Consider the following 16507-nt stretch of genomic DNA (forward strand, 5'->3'; position numbering starts at 1 on the left):
TTTAGTGAGTTACAGCATCTTTGTCATCCTTGCTTTTGTTCTCCTGGAACCTTTTTTATATGATATAGAATTTATTTTTTTCAAATGGATGGCTAAATTTATTTTGGTTAATTTCAAATGCCATTTTTCCAGAAACTGCCTGAATTCTGTTTATCTTGTACTCATTCATTTGCCAATATTACATTTAAATGTTATATTTCACACCTGTGGTAATTACAGAAAGCCCAGGGCCCTCTCATTCTTCTTAAGATTTTCTTAGATAATTTTGCAGTCTGTCAGGTTCCAATAATAAAGTATCATTGAGATTTTGAATTGAATTGCATTCAGCCTACTTGAGGTATTTAGGGGAAAAGTAGACTTCTTTAAGTCTCTACTCCATTATCTCTCCATTATCCAGGTCTTCTTGTGCCTTAGTAGTTTAATAGTTTTGGTTTTGTTTCTAATTGATGGGTCTTTTATATTTCTTTTGTTTTCTTCCTATATGTTTTAGTTTTATTGTGACTAGGACTCTTTTTATCATTTGAATGATTGTTGTTGGAACATAAGAAATTTACTGATTTTAAAAAACATGTTAATTTTTACAATTTACTTAATTGATTGTTAGATTGTATAGTTTGCAAGCATATAATCTACAGATACTAATTTTTTTTGCTTCATCCTTTCTAATCTTTATACTTTTTTCCCTTATTGCATGCATTGAACTCTGAAACAGTGTTGGATGGTAGTAGAGACAGGCTTTTTTTTTTTCCCTTGAGTGATTTACTTGTAATGTTTTACCATGTCACATATGATGATAGTTTCTGATCAGTTAGTACATTTATGCTAAGAAGGTTCCTTGTAATTTACAAAGAGTTTTTATTGGGAATAGATGTTTGTAGCTGTTTTTTAAAAGCCATTTTAACTTCAAAAAACTAGTTTTAAATATTTTTTTCACCATTTTTCTGTTCTTGAAATCTTAAGATACCACAGTTTCCTTTTTTAACCCCTGTTTATTCTAGTAATGAATTTCCTAATGTTAAATCACTCTTGGTTCTGGAATAAACCTCCTTTGATCATGTTTTGTTACTCTTTTGATATACTATATGGTTCACTTTATTTAGGATTTATCAGCTGTATCATAAATCAGACACCCCCAAGTAGTTGCTTTAAAACTTAAAAAGAAATAATGAGATAATGCCTTTTCATTGTTTTGTTCTTTTTCTACTATTATTTATTTTTTCTAGTTTTTTTTTCTGAAGTTAGACTGCTTCCTTTAGTAATTTTTAAAAGAATACGTGGAGTACATATATGATATATACTTTATGAGACTTTCTAAAACCTTCTTCCCAGTCCTGAGCTTTTCTTGAAATGTAATTTGAAAAGTTCAATCTAGGGTCATAATATCACCTTTAAATTCTGGATATTTTGTCTTTTGAAATTTTAAAGATTCAAATAATGTGTCAAATGTCAAGTCTGATTTTCTTTCCTTTGTTTTCAGTCTGCTTTTTCCTAGAAGTCTGTATAATTCTGCTTTACCATTGGAATTCAAAAATTTCACCATTACATATATGGTATATGGTGAAGTAGCGATGTCTTTAAAGAAAATTTCTGCCTGGCATTTGATGACTCCTTTAGTTAAAAGACTTAAGTTCATCCAGTTTAGGGAAATTTCTTTGTATTGTATTTTATTATCATTTCTACCAGTTCCATTCCATCCTTGTCTAATTTTCACTGTGTAGAAATGGAATCTTCTGGAATTATTCCTATTTTATATATCTTTCCTCTCATAGTGACATCTTTTTGCATTCTGGGGAATGTTCTGATAGTAATATTCTATAATTCAGTTTTGTCTTTTTCATCAGTGTTTATTCAGATTTTTCTTTATCTTGGGTACTGTTTCTTTTTTTAAAAAAAGGGAATGTGCACCATGGTTTTGGACTTTTGTCTTATGTAGTAATAATTACAGTCAATTTTTTACCTCTACATTTTGGGGGGCTATTTTCTTGCATAGCAGTTATATCCTTCTCCCCACCCCCCAGTGAAAGTTTTAGAAGTTCAGTATGTAAAAGGGATATATGAAAGAACTGTTCTATTTAAACATTAGTAATGTGGTGCCTATCTATTCAGGATTCAATCTCTCCATGCCTTGCCTTGCCTACCTCAGGGTGTTTTCCAGAATTGATTTTGAAAAAAACGGTGGGTGGCGGGGGAGTACAACTCATGCTCTTCTATTTCATACATCTCATTTTGTGTGATTAATATGTATCAGTCTTACTGAAACCAACAACCGTTTCGTTTATGTTCTTTGGGATGTTGATTTCAGGGATGAAAGGGACACCAAAAGACCTTTCTATTGTAAAACGTTTCCATTCTTTTCTGACTAATACTTTTTCTTATTGTGTGTGTCATTGTAGTTGATTGAACATTCCTAGAGACCTTATCCCATTGGAGGCCATCTCTTCGTCTGCATTTGATGTTGCGGTAGAGTTGATGTACAGTGCCATGTTAGTTTCAGGTGTGCAGCAGAGTGGTTCAGTTGTGCATACACAGATATCCATTCTTTTTCAGATCCTTTTCCCATGCAGGTTATTGCAGAGTGGCATAATAGACTGTGCTGTGCAGCAGGTCTTTGTTGATTATTTGTTTTCTATGTAGTAGTATGTGTATGTTAAACTCCTAATTTTTCCCGCCTCTAAATTCTCTTTCTTTTCTTTGGCCGTTCTGTTTACAGAATCTCAGTTCCCCAACCAGGGATTGAAGTCAGGCCATGAAAGTGCCAAAGCCTAACCACTGGACCACCAGGAAATTCTCTTCCTCCCTCTGACTTTTAAAGCTACCTTTTGGTGTACCCCAGATGGTGGAATGCATTCTCTTTGTGGTCAGAGGAATGTTGGTAGTGGACTGGTGAAGTAGTATTAAAGACCCAATCCTTGTTCTGTTCTGTAGTATATCAGTGATGGTCAGGTCAGTTAGGGTAGACTTGAGTTTTCTGTTACATCTGTGTTTCATCATATTAGAAAATGTAGTGTTATTCTCAGCATAAAATAATAAATAGCCACCTGTAATCCTACCACTGTGATTATAACTACTGCTAACCTTTGCTCTATATTTTTCTAGCTTTCTTCCTGCTACCACATCCTCACCAGCACTTGGTGGTGTCAGTTTTTGGATTTTTGTCAGCTATTCTAAAAGGAATTTGCAACTCCCAGTGACACTGAGTGTCTTTTCATATGCTTGTTTGTCATCTGTATATTTTCTTTGGTAAGGTGTCTGTTTAGATCTTTTGCCCATTTTTAAATTCGTTTTTAACTTATTTTTTTGGCTGTGCCCCATGGCATGGGTGATGGGATCTTAGTTTCCCACCAAGGGTCAAACCCGTGCTCCCTGCATTGGAAGCATGGAGTCAACCACTGGACCACTGGGGAAGTCCCTGGTTTGTTTTGCTTACTATTGCATTGTAAGGGTTCTTTGTATATTTTGAATACCAGTCCTTTATCAGTTGTGTTTTGCAGAAACTTTCTCCCAGTCTGTAACTTGGCTTCTCATTCTCTTAATAGTGCTTTTGAGAAGTGGAAGTTTTTAATTTTAATTAACTCCAACTTATCAGTGGTTTCTTTAATGGACTGTGCATTTGGTGTTGTGTCTAAAAAGCTATCACAGCACCTAGAATCACCTGGATTTTCTCTTGTTTTATTCTCTAGGAGTTTTTAAATTTCACATTTGTGATCCATTTTAATTTTTGTGAAAGGTATAACATCTCTATCTAGATATATTTTTTTTGCATGCAGGTATCCTCTTCTTCCAGCATTGTATATTGAAAAGACTGTCCTTTCTCCTTTGAAATTGCCTTGCTTCTTTGGCAAAGATCAGTTGACTCCATTTGTAATGTATATTAGTTTCCTAGGGCTTCCATAACAAAGTACCACATACTTGGATGTCTTAAAGCAGCGGAAGTTTATTATTCACAGTTTCGGAGGTTAGAAGTCTGAAAAGGTGTTGACGGGGTCATGCTCTCTTTGAAACCTGTAGGGAAATGATCCTTCCTAGCTTCTTCTAGCTTCTGGTGTTTGCTGGCAATCCTTGTCATTCCTTGGCTTATAGAAGCATCAGTTTTTGAACATGTAGGTTTCTAGGTGTTTTTTCATTGTTAGAAGATGGTGATGAACTTTCTTATGCACTATTCTTTTTCATATTTGTTGCATATTAGTTGAGTTCAGTCACTCAGTCGTGTCTGACTCTGCGAGCCCATGGACTGCAGCATGCCAGGTCTCCCTGTCCATCACCGGCTCCCGCCGTTTACTCAAACTCATGTTCATTGAGTCAGTGATGCCATCCAACCATCTCATCCTCTGTTGTCCCCTTCTTCCGCCTTCAATCTTTCCCAGCATCAGAATCTTTTCAAATGAGTCCGTTCTTCGCATCAGGTGCCAAAGTATCCAGTGAATTTTCAGGACTGATTTCCTTTAGCATTGACTGGTTGGATCTCCCCAAGGGACTCTCAAGAGTCTTTTCCAACACCACAGTTCAAAAGCATCAATTCTTCTGTGCTCGGCTTTCTTTATAGTCCAACTCTCACATCCACACATGACTACTGGAAAAACCATAGCCATGACTAGACGGACCTTTGTTGGCAAAGTAATATCTCTGCTTTCTAATATGCTGTCTAGGTTGATCATAACTTTCCTTCCAAGGGGTAAGCGTCTTTTAATTTCATGGCTGCAGTCACTATCTGCAGTGATTTTGGAGCCCCCCAAAATAGTCTGTCACTGTTTCCACTGTTGAATATTAATCTCAGGATAAATTCTGGAAATACAATTGAAAGTCATATGATATTTAAATTTTGAAGGTTTCGTGTGTGTTTAGTAACATAACTCTTCTAACCTAGGTTGCTGAGTTAAAGGCTGGTTTTACCATGGCCTGCTGTTCTTGGATTAGGAATTATTTGCAGAAAATGTGAATAAATTTGATTCATCTTAATTTCAAGTTGTAGATCAATGTTTCTCTTTTAAGATCTTTTTGTTTTGTTTTGGCCAAAACCTCTTGGTATGTGGAACTTCCCCAACCAGGGACCAACTCCACACTCTGGGTGGTGGAATTGCGAGTCTTAACCACTGGACCACAAGGGAAATCCCTAGATCCATGTGTCTGAAACTTTATCCTCTGATGCAGGGGTTTGTAGAAACCCCTCAGATTCTGACATGTGCTCTTGTCATGTATTTTTACTTCTGTAGCTTGCTTTCTTGAACCCTTTAGTGCGAGAACTATGGTATGGCAAGGACTAAGGGGGAGAAGGAATGGTGGTCATTCTGCATAAGCACTAGTTTAGGGATAAGCCCTGAGAACTTCTTTTGCTCCTTGTGTGTAACTGGTGTGCAGCTCTTGGGTCATCTTCATTGTATTAGCTTGCTCTACAGATTTTTCAAGGGTAGTGGTTCACCAGCTATTCCAGCGAGATAGTTTTTTCCACATACTTAGAATTATATACTTTTGAAATAACAAAAATGCTTGTTAACATATTGAAACGTTTGTTAGATGAAAAAAGTCTAGTTTGTCAGAAATACAAATTGAGCAAATTATCTTGTGTAAAATAGTCCAAGTTAATAATCTGAACTGCAGATCATTTGTTGAGTATATAATGCTTACATAATTTATGCTGAAGCACCATAGAGAATGCAAAGAAAGAAGCATGGCTGTTTAACAAAAATTTTGCATTGTAGATGAGAATGTACAATATTCACAGATTAAAATATGAATCAGAATTTTCATAAGGCTCTGCTCATTGGTCAGGGTGACTTGGAGAAGATTGTTGAAAGAATTTACCTGAAGTCATTCATTGTCTTCTCATTTTAGGATTAACATTTAAAAGACGATTTCTGTGATTGGCTTGTCTTTTGGAAGATTAAACCCATATCAAGAGGACTTGGAGCTGGTCCTCGCCTAGAGGAAGCAGTGGCTTGTTTTCAAAAAGCCACTTCTCATCTAAGGATCTACTCAGCATGCCTAATCAAGGAGAAGACTGCTATTTTTTTTTCTATTCTACTTGTACTAAAGTAAGAATTAGCATCTCTAAATCAGTTCTTTCTATGATTTCCCTAATAAAATTGAATAAACTTTTCCCAGCATACCAAGTTGTCTTTTATGTTTTGCTCAACTGTTTATTATCTGCTGTCAATTTTTAGTAAACGATAGCATTCCTAAGTGAATTCATTACTCATCGTTTTTTTCTGTTCATTTTATGTTCTCCATACTCTCCAGAAGTAAAAAGATAGCATTTAGTCATCATTCAGTGTTCTTCTAGCTATAATTAATCTGTTCAGGGTGCTTTTAAGGAATTAGGAACACTTGACTGTGGCTTGCTAACTTTCATCTTTGTGTAGTAAATTTACTTTGTAGTAAATGAATGGGTGGATTGTATTGTATTTATAGAATTGTCATGGATTGAATTTGACTTCTCTCTTCAGATTTCCTGCTGAATCCTAAAGCCACTTTTCTAAACATGCTTTTGCAGGTTTATTAGAGCTTTTGTCTTTGTTGGAGCTTCCTGTTTTTCAGCTTGTTTCTTCTGCAGCTCCATTTAGATTTATCCATTATTTTCTGTTATTCCTTTATGACTAATTCTATACATGTGTGTTTTTTCCCCCCAAGTACTTTTCTTGAATCATTTTGGTGCTATATTTTAAATTGTTAGTTTTGCGCAAAGCTTTGAGTTTATGCAACAAGTTGCACAACAGTAGCATTTTATTTCAAATAGTAGCGTTGTATGAAATTTATAGTGAAATATGGAATTATACTTAAATTTGAATCAATTACGTTCTAATTTTCCATTTAAAGCTAGTTATACAAGTCAGGATATATGAAATGGTTTTGAAGATTAACTGTAAAACATGTTTTTTAAGGGTACCTAATGTTCCCACTTGTATTTTTGAACCCGATCTCTCAGCTTGTGTCATTCATGTTGTCAGATCAGATAAAGGATACTGTCAAGAAATCACTTTTAGGAAATTAAACATTTCTTGACCTCAGGTTGTTCTTACCATCCCACTTCAGTTGTTGTCTACCTGTCTCTCCTTCCTCTTCTGTGCTTGTCTAGGTACTGAGAAACTTACAGTGAGCGTTTTGCCTGGGGGCTGGTTTGATCCCACAGTTGTTTCTGTATTATTCTTTCCGTTCACAGGGTGACAGCTGTCCATTCCGTCACTGTGAAGCTGCACTGGGAAATGAAACTGTTTGCACATTATGGCAAGAAGGGCGCTGTTTTCGACAGGTGTGCAGGTTTCGGCACATGGAGATTGATGTAAGTCTTCAGTTGGTGTTTTAGTAAGTAGTCTTGTGTCCTGATGGGACAATAAAAAATATGGCAGTAAAAAACATTTTATGTAACATGGGTTAAATTCTTTTTTAATGACCTAGTGAAATTTCTGTCATTAGTGAAATGCTCACTTAATATCGAGATGCTTTATGGTATGATTTAGTATCATATTTCATAGAGGCCATTTGGTAATCTGTCTAAAGTGTAAAAATCATATATATATTTAGGGAGTATTCATATTTCTGTGTTTATTTTAAAACAGTCTGATCTTAGAGAAGAGTTGCAAGTATAGTATGAAACTTTCCACTAAACCATAACTGTGATAAACCATCAAAATTAGAATATTAACATTTATATATTACTCTCATTGAATCCTCAGATCCCATTCAGGTTTTGCCCTTGAACTGGTGATGTTCTTTATTGCAGTAGGAGTGAGTCCAGAATCATGTGCTGCATTGAGTTGTCATAGTGATTTGGCCTTCTGTCTAGAACACTTGATCAGTCTTTTCTTGCCTTTCATTGACCTTGATATTTTTGGTCACTATAGGACAGTTATTTTGTATAATGTTCCTCACTTCGGGTTCATCTAATACTTCCTCATTGCTAAATTCGGATCTTATAGTTTTGGCAGGAATAGCACAGAGGTGGTATTCTTCTCACTGCTTACCATTGAGTGGTGTACAGTTTTAATTATCCCATTACTGATGTTAACTTGCATCACTTCATTAAGGTGGTAGCCACCAGATTGCTTCACTATACATTTTTTTTTTTTGTAATTAAGTATTTTGGAAAGGTACTTTGAGACCTTGTAATTATCCCATTTCATATCAAATTTTGAATGAAGATTTTTTTTCCAGCTTTTTATGTGTGGCCTCAATGATTTCCTGTTTTATTCAGTGTGGTATATGCCATTACTGTCATTTTTTTCTCCTCAGATGTTTGGCCGATAAGAGCCCTTAAAGCTGATTTTTGTATCTTTGTGATGTTTCCATCCTTGTTTGAACACTTCTTCACTTTCTGGCCTAACAGGATTGTCCAGGTTCACGTGCTCCACTTGTTTGCCCACCCTGCTCGTTCTCTGACGACACTAGACTCCCACTCGGGAAGATTCTGCCTTCCTCAACCTGCTTAGTCTTTGATGCCCCTTCTAGGCTGACCTCCATGAGTACACCCTCCTCACCCTATAATGAGATTGCTTCTACACAGAAGCCTTCCTACCCTTCTCAGGCTCCAGCATTGTGCTGGCTATCCTCCTACACAAATGCTTTGCTAACCCTGACCACTTGTGCCGATTCCACTTCATCCCGTGGGATGCCTTCTTCATCTCAGTCAGCTTCCACCGCTCTGCTCTGGGCCACTTGCCCTTCCTCTCCCAGCAGCTATTCCTACCTCTCTCAGCCTCACATAATGACTTTCTGAATTGTTTGAGAAGGGGTTGGGAAAGAAGAAAGAGCCGAAGTGTGCGATTGGTAGGTCTGGGGTTGTGTAGCCACTCCATTCTGGTTTCAGTTGAGCACCTGGTGGCTCAGTGCTAAAGAATCCGCCTGCCTGTGCAGAAGACGTGGGCTCGACCCCTGGGCCAGGAAGATCCCCTGGAGAGGGAAATGGCAACCCATTCTGGTATTCTTGCCTGGGAAATCGCATGGACAAAGGAGTCTGGTGGTCATGACTTAGCAAATAAACAACAGCATTCTGTGCTGTCTTCCAAATAGCAGATTGACTAAGTACATTCAGAAAAAGAAATGCTCTTGCAACTTTCGAAAAATCATGCTGTAACATTGCAAGCAGAGTAAACTGGCACAACTCTTCGGAAAGCTGTGCCAGTCTCTAAGAACATATATTAGATTGGTGCAAACGTAATAGCTGTTTCAGACCGTAAATTTTAAATCATTATAACTAGCTTGAAACACATCTTTATTAATCAAAATAGAATTAATGACAACACATTTTGCCAATGAGAAATAAATTGCTTCGGGATTTGATGAATTCCTGGAAAACATTTTCTGCATCCTGCTGGTTGTGAAAGCGTTCTCCATGCAAAAAGTTGTCCAGATGCTTAAAGAAGTGATGGTTAGCGAGAGGTCAGATGAATATGGTGAACGAGGCAAAACTTCATAGCCTAGTTTGTTCAACTTTTGAAGTATTGCTTGTGCAATGGTTAGGCGTTGTTGTGGAGAAGAATTGAGCCCTTTCTGTTGATCGGTGCTGGCTGCAGATGTTGGAGTTTTTCGTGCATCTCGTTGATTTACTGAGCATACTTCTCAGATGTAATGGTCTTACTGGGATTCAGAAAGCTGTAGTGGGTCAGACTGGCAGCAGACCACCAGGGTCCATGACCTTTTTTTTGGTGCAAGTTTGGCTCTGGGAAGTGCATTGGAGCTTCTCCATCCAGCAGCTGAGCTGGTCATCGTCAGTTGTATAAAATCCACCTTTTGTTGCTCGTCCCAATATGATCGAGAAATGGTTCGTTGTTGCATAGTATGAGAGAACACTTCAGAACAGTGATATTTTTGATTTTCGTTCAGATCATGAGGCTCCCACTCTTCAAGTTTTTTACCTTTCCAATTTGCTTCAAATGCCTAACAACCACAGAATGGTCACCTTTGAGTTCTTTGGAGGATCAACTTGAATGATCACTCTCAGTTGGTCATTGTCAACTTCTGAGCCAGCCACTCTGATCCTCATCTTCAAGGCTTTTGTCTCCTTTGCAAAATTTCTTGAACTACCATGGCACTGTATGTTTGTTGGCAGTTCCTGGGCCAAATGCATCGTTGATGTGAGTTGTCTCCGCTGCTTTATGACCCATTTTGAACTTGAATAAGAAAATCACTTGAATTTTCTTTTTGTCTTATATCATTTCCCTAGTCTAAAATAAATATAAAATAAACAGCATTAATAAGTCATTAGCAGAAAGACATAAAGTGAGAAATGCACATTAAAGTTATGTATAACATAATCACATTTATTTAAGAATATATTCCAGTATGAAACAGCAGCTTTCAACAATGGGAAAACCACAGTTTTGCATCAGCCTAATACATTTGGAAGTCTCTAGAAAACTCAGGAGACTTAGCATATGGCTTATGCAAGCATTCATGCATGCATGTGTGTGTGCTCAGTCGTGGCTGACCTCTTGTAACCCCATGAACTGTAGTCTGCCAGGGTCCTCTGTCCATGGGATTTTCCAAGCAAGAATACTGGAGTGGGTTGCCATTTCGTTCTCCAGGGGATCTTTCCGACCCAGAGATTGAATGTATATCTCCCACGTTTCCTGCATTTCATGTGAATTCTGATTTATTACAGTGATAGAGTAAGGATACACTGATTACAAAAGACAGTCATAGTCTGGAGTTACTCATATATGCGTTTCTGTTATGATCTCTGCATGAGGGTTCACAGAGAACATACGCTTCTCCCAACAGTGAAAATGCAGCAATACGTGTGCATGTTTTTCCTCTGGGAAGCCCATTATATGGGGCTTCCCCGGTGGCTTAGTGGGTAAAGAATCTGCCTGCAGTGCAGGAGACTTAGGTTCAGTCCCTGGGTCCTTAAGGCACAGAATGGTTCCATATTTCTTAGTTAAATACTTATGGTAGCTTTATAGTACATAAACTGTGCCAGATGAGGAGCATTCACTGTGTATCTTTGGACTAGCTGTATATCTTTGAACCATGTGTTAAATATATGGCTCTTTTAAAAGCTAAAGAAATAATCATGTAGGAGAATGTTACTATGAGGATGTGTTGCTAAGTGAAAATGCGCAGAATTATATGGAAAACTTTTCTTTTAAGTGTGAATCAATACATTTTACAGTGTTTTTTTTTAAGAATTCTGTAACAAAATAAGTGACGCACTGTGTAATGGCATGATAGGTATTAATTTTATTTTCCAAGTCATCTTTATTGTTTGTGTATTACTTTTTATTTTGAAATAAAATTCAGTAATGGTATTAAACACATCAAATAAATGTCCTGTGACTTCAGTTTAAAGATAATACTATCATATCCAATAATTTGAAGGTTGCTTTTACGAAAGAAGCAAAGACAGATCCAGGAGCAGGGAAGATTGGCATTAGATGCTACCTCAAGAAGTGATTGGATACTTGTTATTTTAAAGAGAAATGGTAGCTTTGTTTTTTTTAACATTTATTTATGTGTTTATGTATTTATGTACTTATTTATTTGGTTGCACTTCCCTGGTGATAACAGTGGTAGCATCTGGTAGCTTCATGGGTTTCCCTGGTAACTCAGCTGGTTACAGGTTCAGTCTTGAATCTGCCTGGTTCGATCCCTGGGTTGGGAAGATCTCCTGGAGAAGGGAATGGCTAGCACTCCAGTATTGTGGCCTGGAGAATTCCATGAACTGTGTATAGTCCATGGGTCCCAAAGAGTTGGACAGAACTGAGCGACTTTTCATTTGGTTGCTTGGGGTCTTTGTTGCTCCTCATGGGCTTTCTCTAACTGCAGTCAGCGGGGCTGCGCTTCATCGCAGTACACGGGCCCCTCGTGCAGTAGCTTCTCCTGTTGCGGAGCACAGGCTTCAGTACTTGCAGCACATGGACTCCGGAGCCTGGGCTCAGTGGTCGTGGCACATGGGCTTAGTGTGCTCCACAGCACATGGAGTCTTCCCAGACTAGGGACCAGACTCATGTGCCCTGAATTAGGCGGATTCTTAGCCACTGTACCACCAGGGAAGTGCAGTTGTAGCTATTAGACGTAACTTTTAAGGGTAGCGGGATACTAGTAAATACTATAAAGTTCAGTAAGTGCAGGACATAACTCTTTTACATTGTTGTTGCTCAGTCTCTCCGTCATGTGTGTCTGCAACCCCGTGGACTGCAGCATGTCCGGCTTCTCTGCTCTTCCCTATCTCCCAGAGTTTGCTCAAACTCATGTCCATTGAGTCAGTGATGTCATCTAACCATCTCATCTTCTATTATCCCCTTCTCTTCCTGCCCTCAATCTTTCCCAGCATCAGGATCTTTTCCAATGAGTTGGCTCTTTGCATCAGGTGACCAAAGTATTGGAGCTTTAGCATCAGTCCCTCCAGTGAATATTCAGAGTTGATTTCCTTTAGGATTTGACTGGCTGACCTCTTTGCTGTCCAAGAGACTCTAAAGAGTCTTCTCCAGCACTACAGTTCTAAAGAATCTATTCTTGAATGTTCAACCTTCTTTATGGTCTAACTATCACATCCATACCTGACAACTGAAAAAACAATAGCTTTGACTGTACGAACCTTTGTTGCCAAAGTGTTGTCTCTGCTTGTTAATACACTTGTCTAGGTTTGTCATAGCTTTTCTTCCAAGGAGCAAACGTCTTTTAATTTCACGGCTGCAGTCACCATCTGCAGTGATTTTGGAGCTCAAGAAAGTAAAATCTGTCACTGTTTGCATTGTTTCCCCATCTATTTGCCATGAAATGATGGGACTGGATGCCATGATCTTAGTAGTGTTTTTGAATGTTGAATTTTAAGCCAGCTTTTTCACTCTCCTCTTCACTTTGATCAAGAGACTCTTTACTTCCTCTTCACTTTCTGATTAGAGTGGTATCATCTGCTTATCTGAGGTTGTTGATTTTTCTCCCGGCAATCTTGATTCCAGCTCATGCTTCATCCAGCCTGGCATTTCACGTGATGTACTCTGCATATAAGTTAAATAAGCACGGTGACATAATTTTTACCAAATCACCTTTCAGAGATGTTGAGATAGTTTACATTTCTGTTATCAGTGTGTGGGACTCATGATTCTTCCATATTCCTACCAACACAGTGTATTATCAATCTCCCAGTATTGCAGATATTGGGATCATTGCCCTTCTTGATACCTTTAAGGTTCTTTTTGTTTCAGGCGTTGTTTCTGTTTCTTCCATATTGAAAAATGGAAGTTTTTGAATAGTACTGCTGTTCTTGTCTTGAAATTTAATGCTTACGCTGCTTTATTATGAGAGATCTAACGTAATGCAGGTTATTAATCAGACATTAATTACTTTTCAGAAGTGCTTATCGGGACTTTTTTGAGTTACATAGAAATGTGCACAGATCATTATGTTACATGTTGAATTTTCGTTGAGTGAGTGTACCTAATAGACCAGCACCCAGATCATGAAATAGAACATTTCCAACCCTGTCTTCCCCCTTTATCTCCTCATTGTCATTCACCACAATCCCAAAACTAGTCACCATCTTGACCATTCTGCCATAGTAAAGTTTTGCCTGTTTGGTTTTTCTGTAAATAGAATCATACAGTATGTGCTCTTTTGTTTGGCTTCTTTGATTTTGCACCCATGGTATTGTTTATTCCCTCTTATTACTGGATAGCATTGTATTTTATGAATATACTGCAAAGTATTCCAGAACGTATATACTGGAATATATCCATTCTAGTGTTGCTGTACATTTGGTTTGTTTCCATTTTGGAGCTCTTTTCAATAGTGTTGCTTTGAAATTCTTTATATACATCTAATGTAATGTCTGTGTTAGAACTAATATGTATTTCTCTTGGACATATATCCTGTGATCCAGCAAATCATTCTATTCTTGTTTTTCTTGTTCCCTTTTATAAAAGCAAGGTAGCTTGGGAAGGAAACCTTTCTAGTGTGTTACATGAGCCTTTGAGAAATCGTGAATGGAAGAATTTTTTTATCCAAGTCGTGAACTCTCAGCTTCAGATAACAGCTGCAGTCTATTGACTCTTTTATCGCTAGTGCTTCTTGTACATTATTTCATTTATTTCTCATAAGAACCTGATTAGATAGCTGCTGTACTCCCATTTTATAGCTGAAGAAAGTGAGACTGAGAGGTATTATTTGTCTGACATTACACGGTCAGTAAGTAATGCGATAGAGAATCAAACACTATTATCTTGGACTCCATAATCTAACCTACTATATTACCGCACTTTTCTAAATTATGGACATTTAAGATGAGGGCAAGGAGGAGAGAACAGCAAAGTTCTTCCCTTCTCTTTCATTTCTCCATCATGCTAGGATATGTCACTTTCAGCAACCCCTTTTCCTTATACTCAAAATCCTCACGTGCCTCAGATTTTTTAACCTTGTGTGAACTTTGTCCAGAAAACATGACCAAATGAATACAGGTCATACTGATGTCTTTTTCCTCTTACAGAAAAAACGCAGTGAGATTCCTTGTTATTGGGAAAATCAGCCAATGGGATGTCAGAAACTAAACTGTGCTTTCCATCACAACAGAGGACGATATGTTGATGGCCTTTTCCTACCTCCAAGCAAAAGTGAGTTTCGTTTTTTAATTTTAAAAGGCTAGTTGCTATATAATGAACGCCTACGTGCATACTTTGTAGAGTACTGTCAACATTGCCGTCTCTGTGGTCTTGTGAGAGAGCAGTTTTATTTTCACTTCAGATGAGGAAACTGAACTTTATTAAGGTTAAATGACTTGTGCACAGTCATAAGCCAGTAAAGTAGCAGTCATGATTAAAACTTTGTTGGCAGAAGCTGTGCTGCTTCACAAATGTTTCTTGGTATGGCAGTTTAGGTTACTTTAGCTTACGTCATTTCCCATTTTCTTACCATGCTTACAGAGATTTTCAAAAGAAACTTGATTGTCCGGGCCAGGGGTTGGCAATCCTGGTCTTTCACCTGTATTTCAAAGTAAAATGTTATTGAAATGAAGCCCTGCCCATTTGTTTACATATTTTCTATGGCCAAATTTTGTGCTACTGCTGCAGAGTTGAGTAGTTGAAACACAGATCTACAAGGCTTAAAATATTTATTGTATACTTTATATTAAAAATTTTGCTTATCCTGCTCTAGGGTATAATCTAAAATAAAACTTACACTCTGTCAAAAGCTAGTATTTATTTCCTTATAAAGTAATTTCCTAATGAAGTGATCAGCCATTTAAAAGCCACATCTGCTGTGTGATTAAAATCTGATGGCTGTATATTCTTATCTTCTTTAAGGGGAAAAAACGCTCACTCCTTTTTGATTTGATTCAAAAGTATTACCCACTGTCTCTTTAAAAAGCTGCTTCTTGGTTCCTACAGCCTAGAATTTCAGTGTTAAAATTTAATGTCTAGAATGTGTAAATAGTTACTATGCATCTAGCTTTTATTCTTTGAGTGCCCACTTTGTGTTTACATGGAGTGAATAGTTTTTAGCTAGAAGCCACATTTTCCCTCCTGGAAGTTTAGAACCTAATTGGGAAAATGGGGAAATTAAAAATTAAATTTAATTTTAATTAAAAGACATAAATTAAAAAAGACAATGCTCAAATCACCAAGCTTATTATAGATAGTTGGAAATTCTTTGATTAATTGGGACTTTTTTTTTTAAATTTACAACTAATTTTTTATGTCTAGCTGTGTTGCCCACTGTGCCTGAGTCACCAGAAGAGGAAGTGAAAGCTAGCCAGCTCACAGTTCAGCAGAGCAAATTATCTGTCCAGTCTAACCCCTCTCCTCAGCTGCGAAGTGTTATGAAAGTAGAAAGTTCAGAAAACGTTCCCAGCCCTACACACCCACCAGTGGTGATCAATGCTGCAGACGATGACGAAGACGATGACGGTGAGCTTTAGCTCTTTCTTGAGGACAAGTAAAAGATCAGGGTAACTTAGTGAGTTAGCATCAGATTTGAAACTCTACATCTGTTTTTTAATTGGAAATTTGCCTTAAATGTTGACAATATAGATCAATTTTCTGAGGAAGGTGATGAAACCAAAACACCTACCCTGCAACCAACTCTTGAAGTTCATAATGGATTACGAATGACTTCTGCCCGGAAACCTGGGGTCAATTTAAAACAAGGTAAGAAGGGGCTATTTTGAGGCTAGTTTCTGCTCATAAATCTTACAGCACTATTGAATATGTCCAGACTATCTTAAATACCTTTGAAATTTAGTTCATGATTACCAGTACCTCCCTCTTCCTTGTGTCCATCACACTCATTCACACATACACACTTACATGTACTTTCTCGTATTCATTGAGAAAACATTTGAATGCCAGCTATGTATGTACAAATAAAATGCAAGGGTAAAATGGGGCTAGTTCCTCACGTGGTTGCTATTTGTGTTCCTAGGTGAAAGTTTGAATTTTGGAATAAAAACTCTTGAAGAAATTAAATCAAAGAAAATGAAGGAAAAATCAAAGAAGCAAGGTGGTGAGTTTTTAGGAGTTTTAACATGGAATACTGAATGTTGCTAGAGAAGACTAAAAGGACACTTGGCATGAACCAAAATGAG

General features: G+C 37.5%; 1 protein-coding gene across 2 annotated transcripts in view; it reads left to right on the forward strand.

Annotated features, from left to right (window-relative positions):
* Positions 1-16507, forward strand: part of ZC3H11A (zinc finger CCCH-type containing 11A) — a 43872-nt gene that overhangs the window by 8384 nt on the left and 18981 nt on the right. For both annotated transcript variants that reach the window (XM_052653954.1, XM_052653955.1), the window contains 6 exons: positions 5830-6029; positions 7154-7273; positions 14414-14537; positions 15627-15830; positions 15954-16070; positions 16345-16425. In XM_052653954.1, the coding sequence (XP_052509914.1) occupies positions 5976-6029; positions 7154-7273; positions 14414-14537; positions 15627-15830; positions 15954-16070; positions 16345-16425 (700 nt within the window). In that variant the 5' untranslated portion in view covers positions 5830-5975. The remainder of the gene's footprint in view (positions 1-5829; positions 6030-7153; positions 7274-14413; positions 14538-15626; positions 15831-15953; positions 16071-16344; positions 16426-16507) is intronic.

This window comes from Budorcas taxicolor, chromosome 16 (assembly GCF_023091745.1).
Source record: "Budorcas taxicolor isolate Tak-1 chromosome 16, Takin1.1, whole genome shotgun sequence".
Classification (NCBI taxonomy): domain Eukaryota; kingdom Metazoa; phylum Chordata; class Mammalia; order Artiodactyla; family Bovidae; genus Budorcas; species Budorcas taxicolor.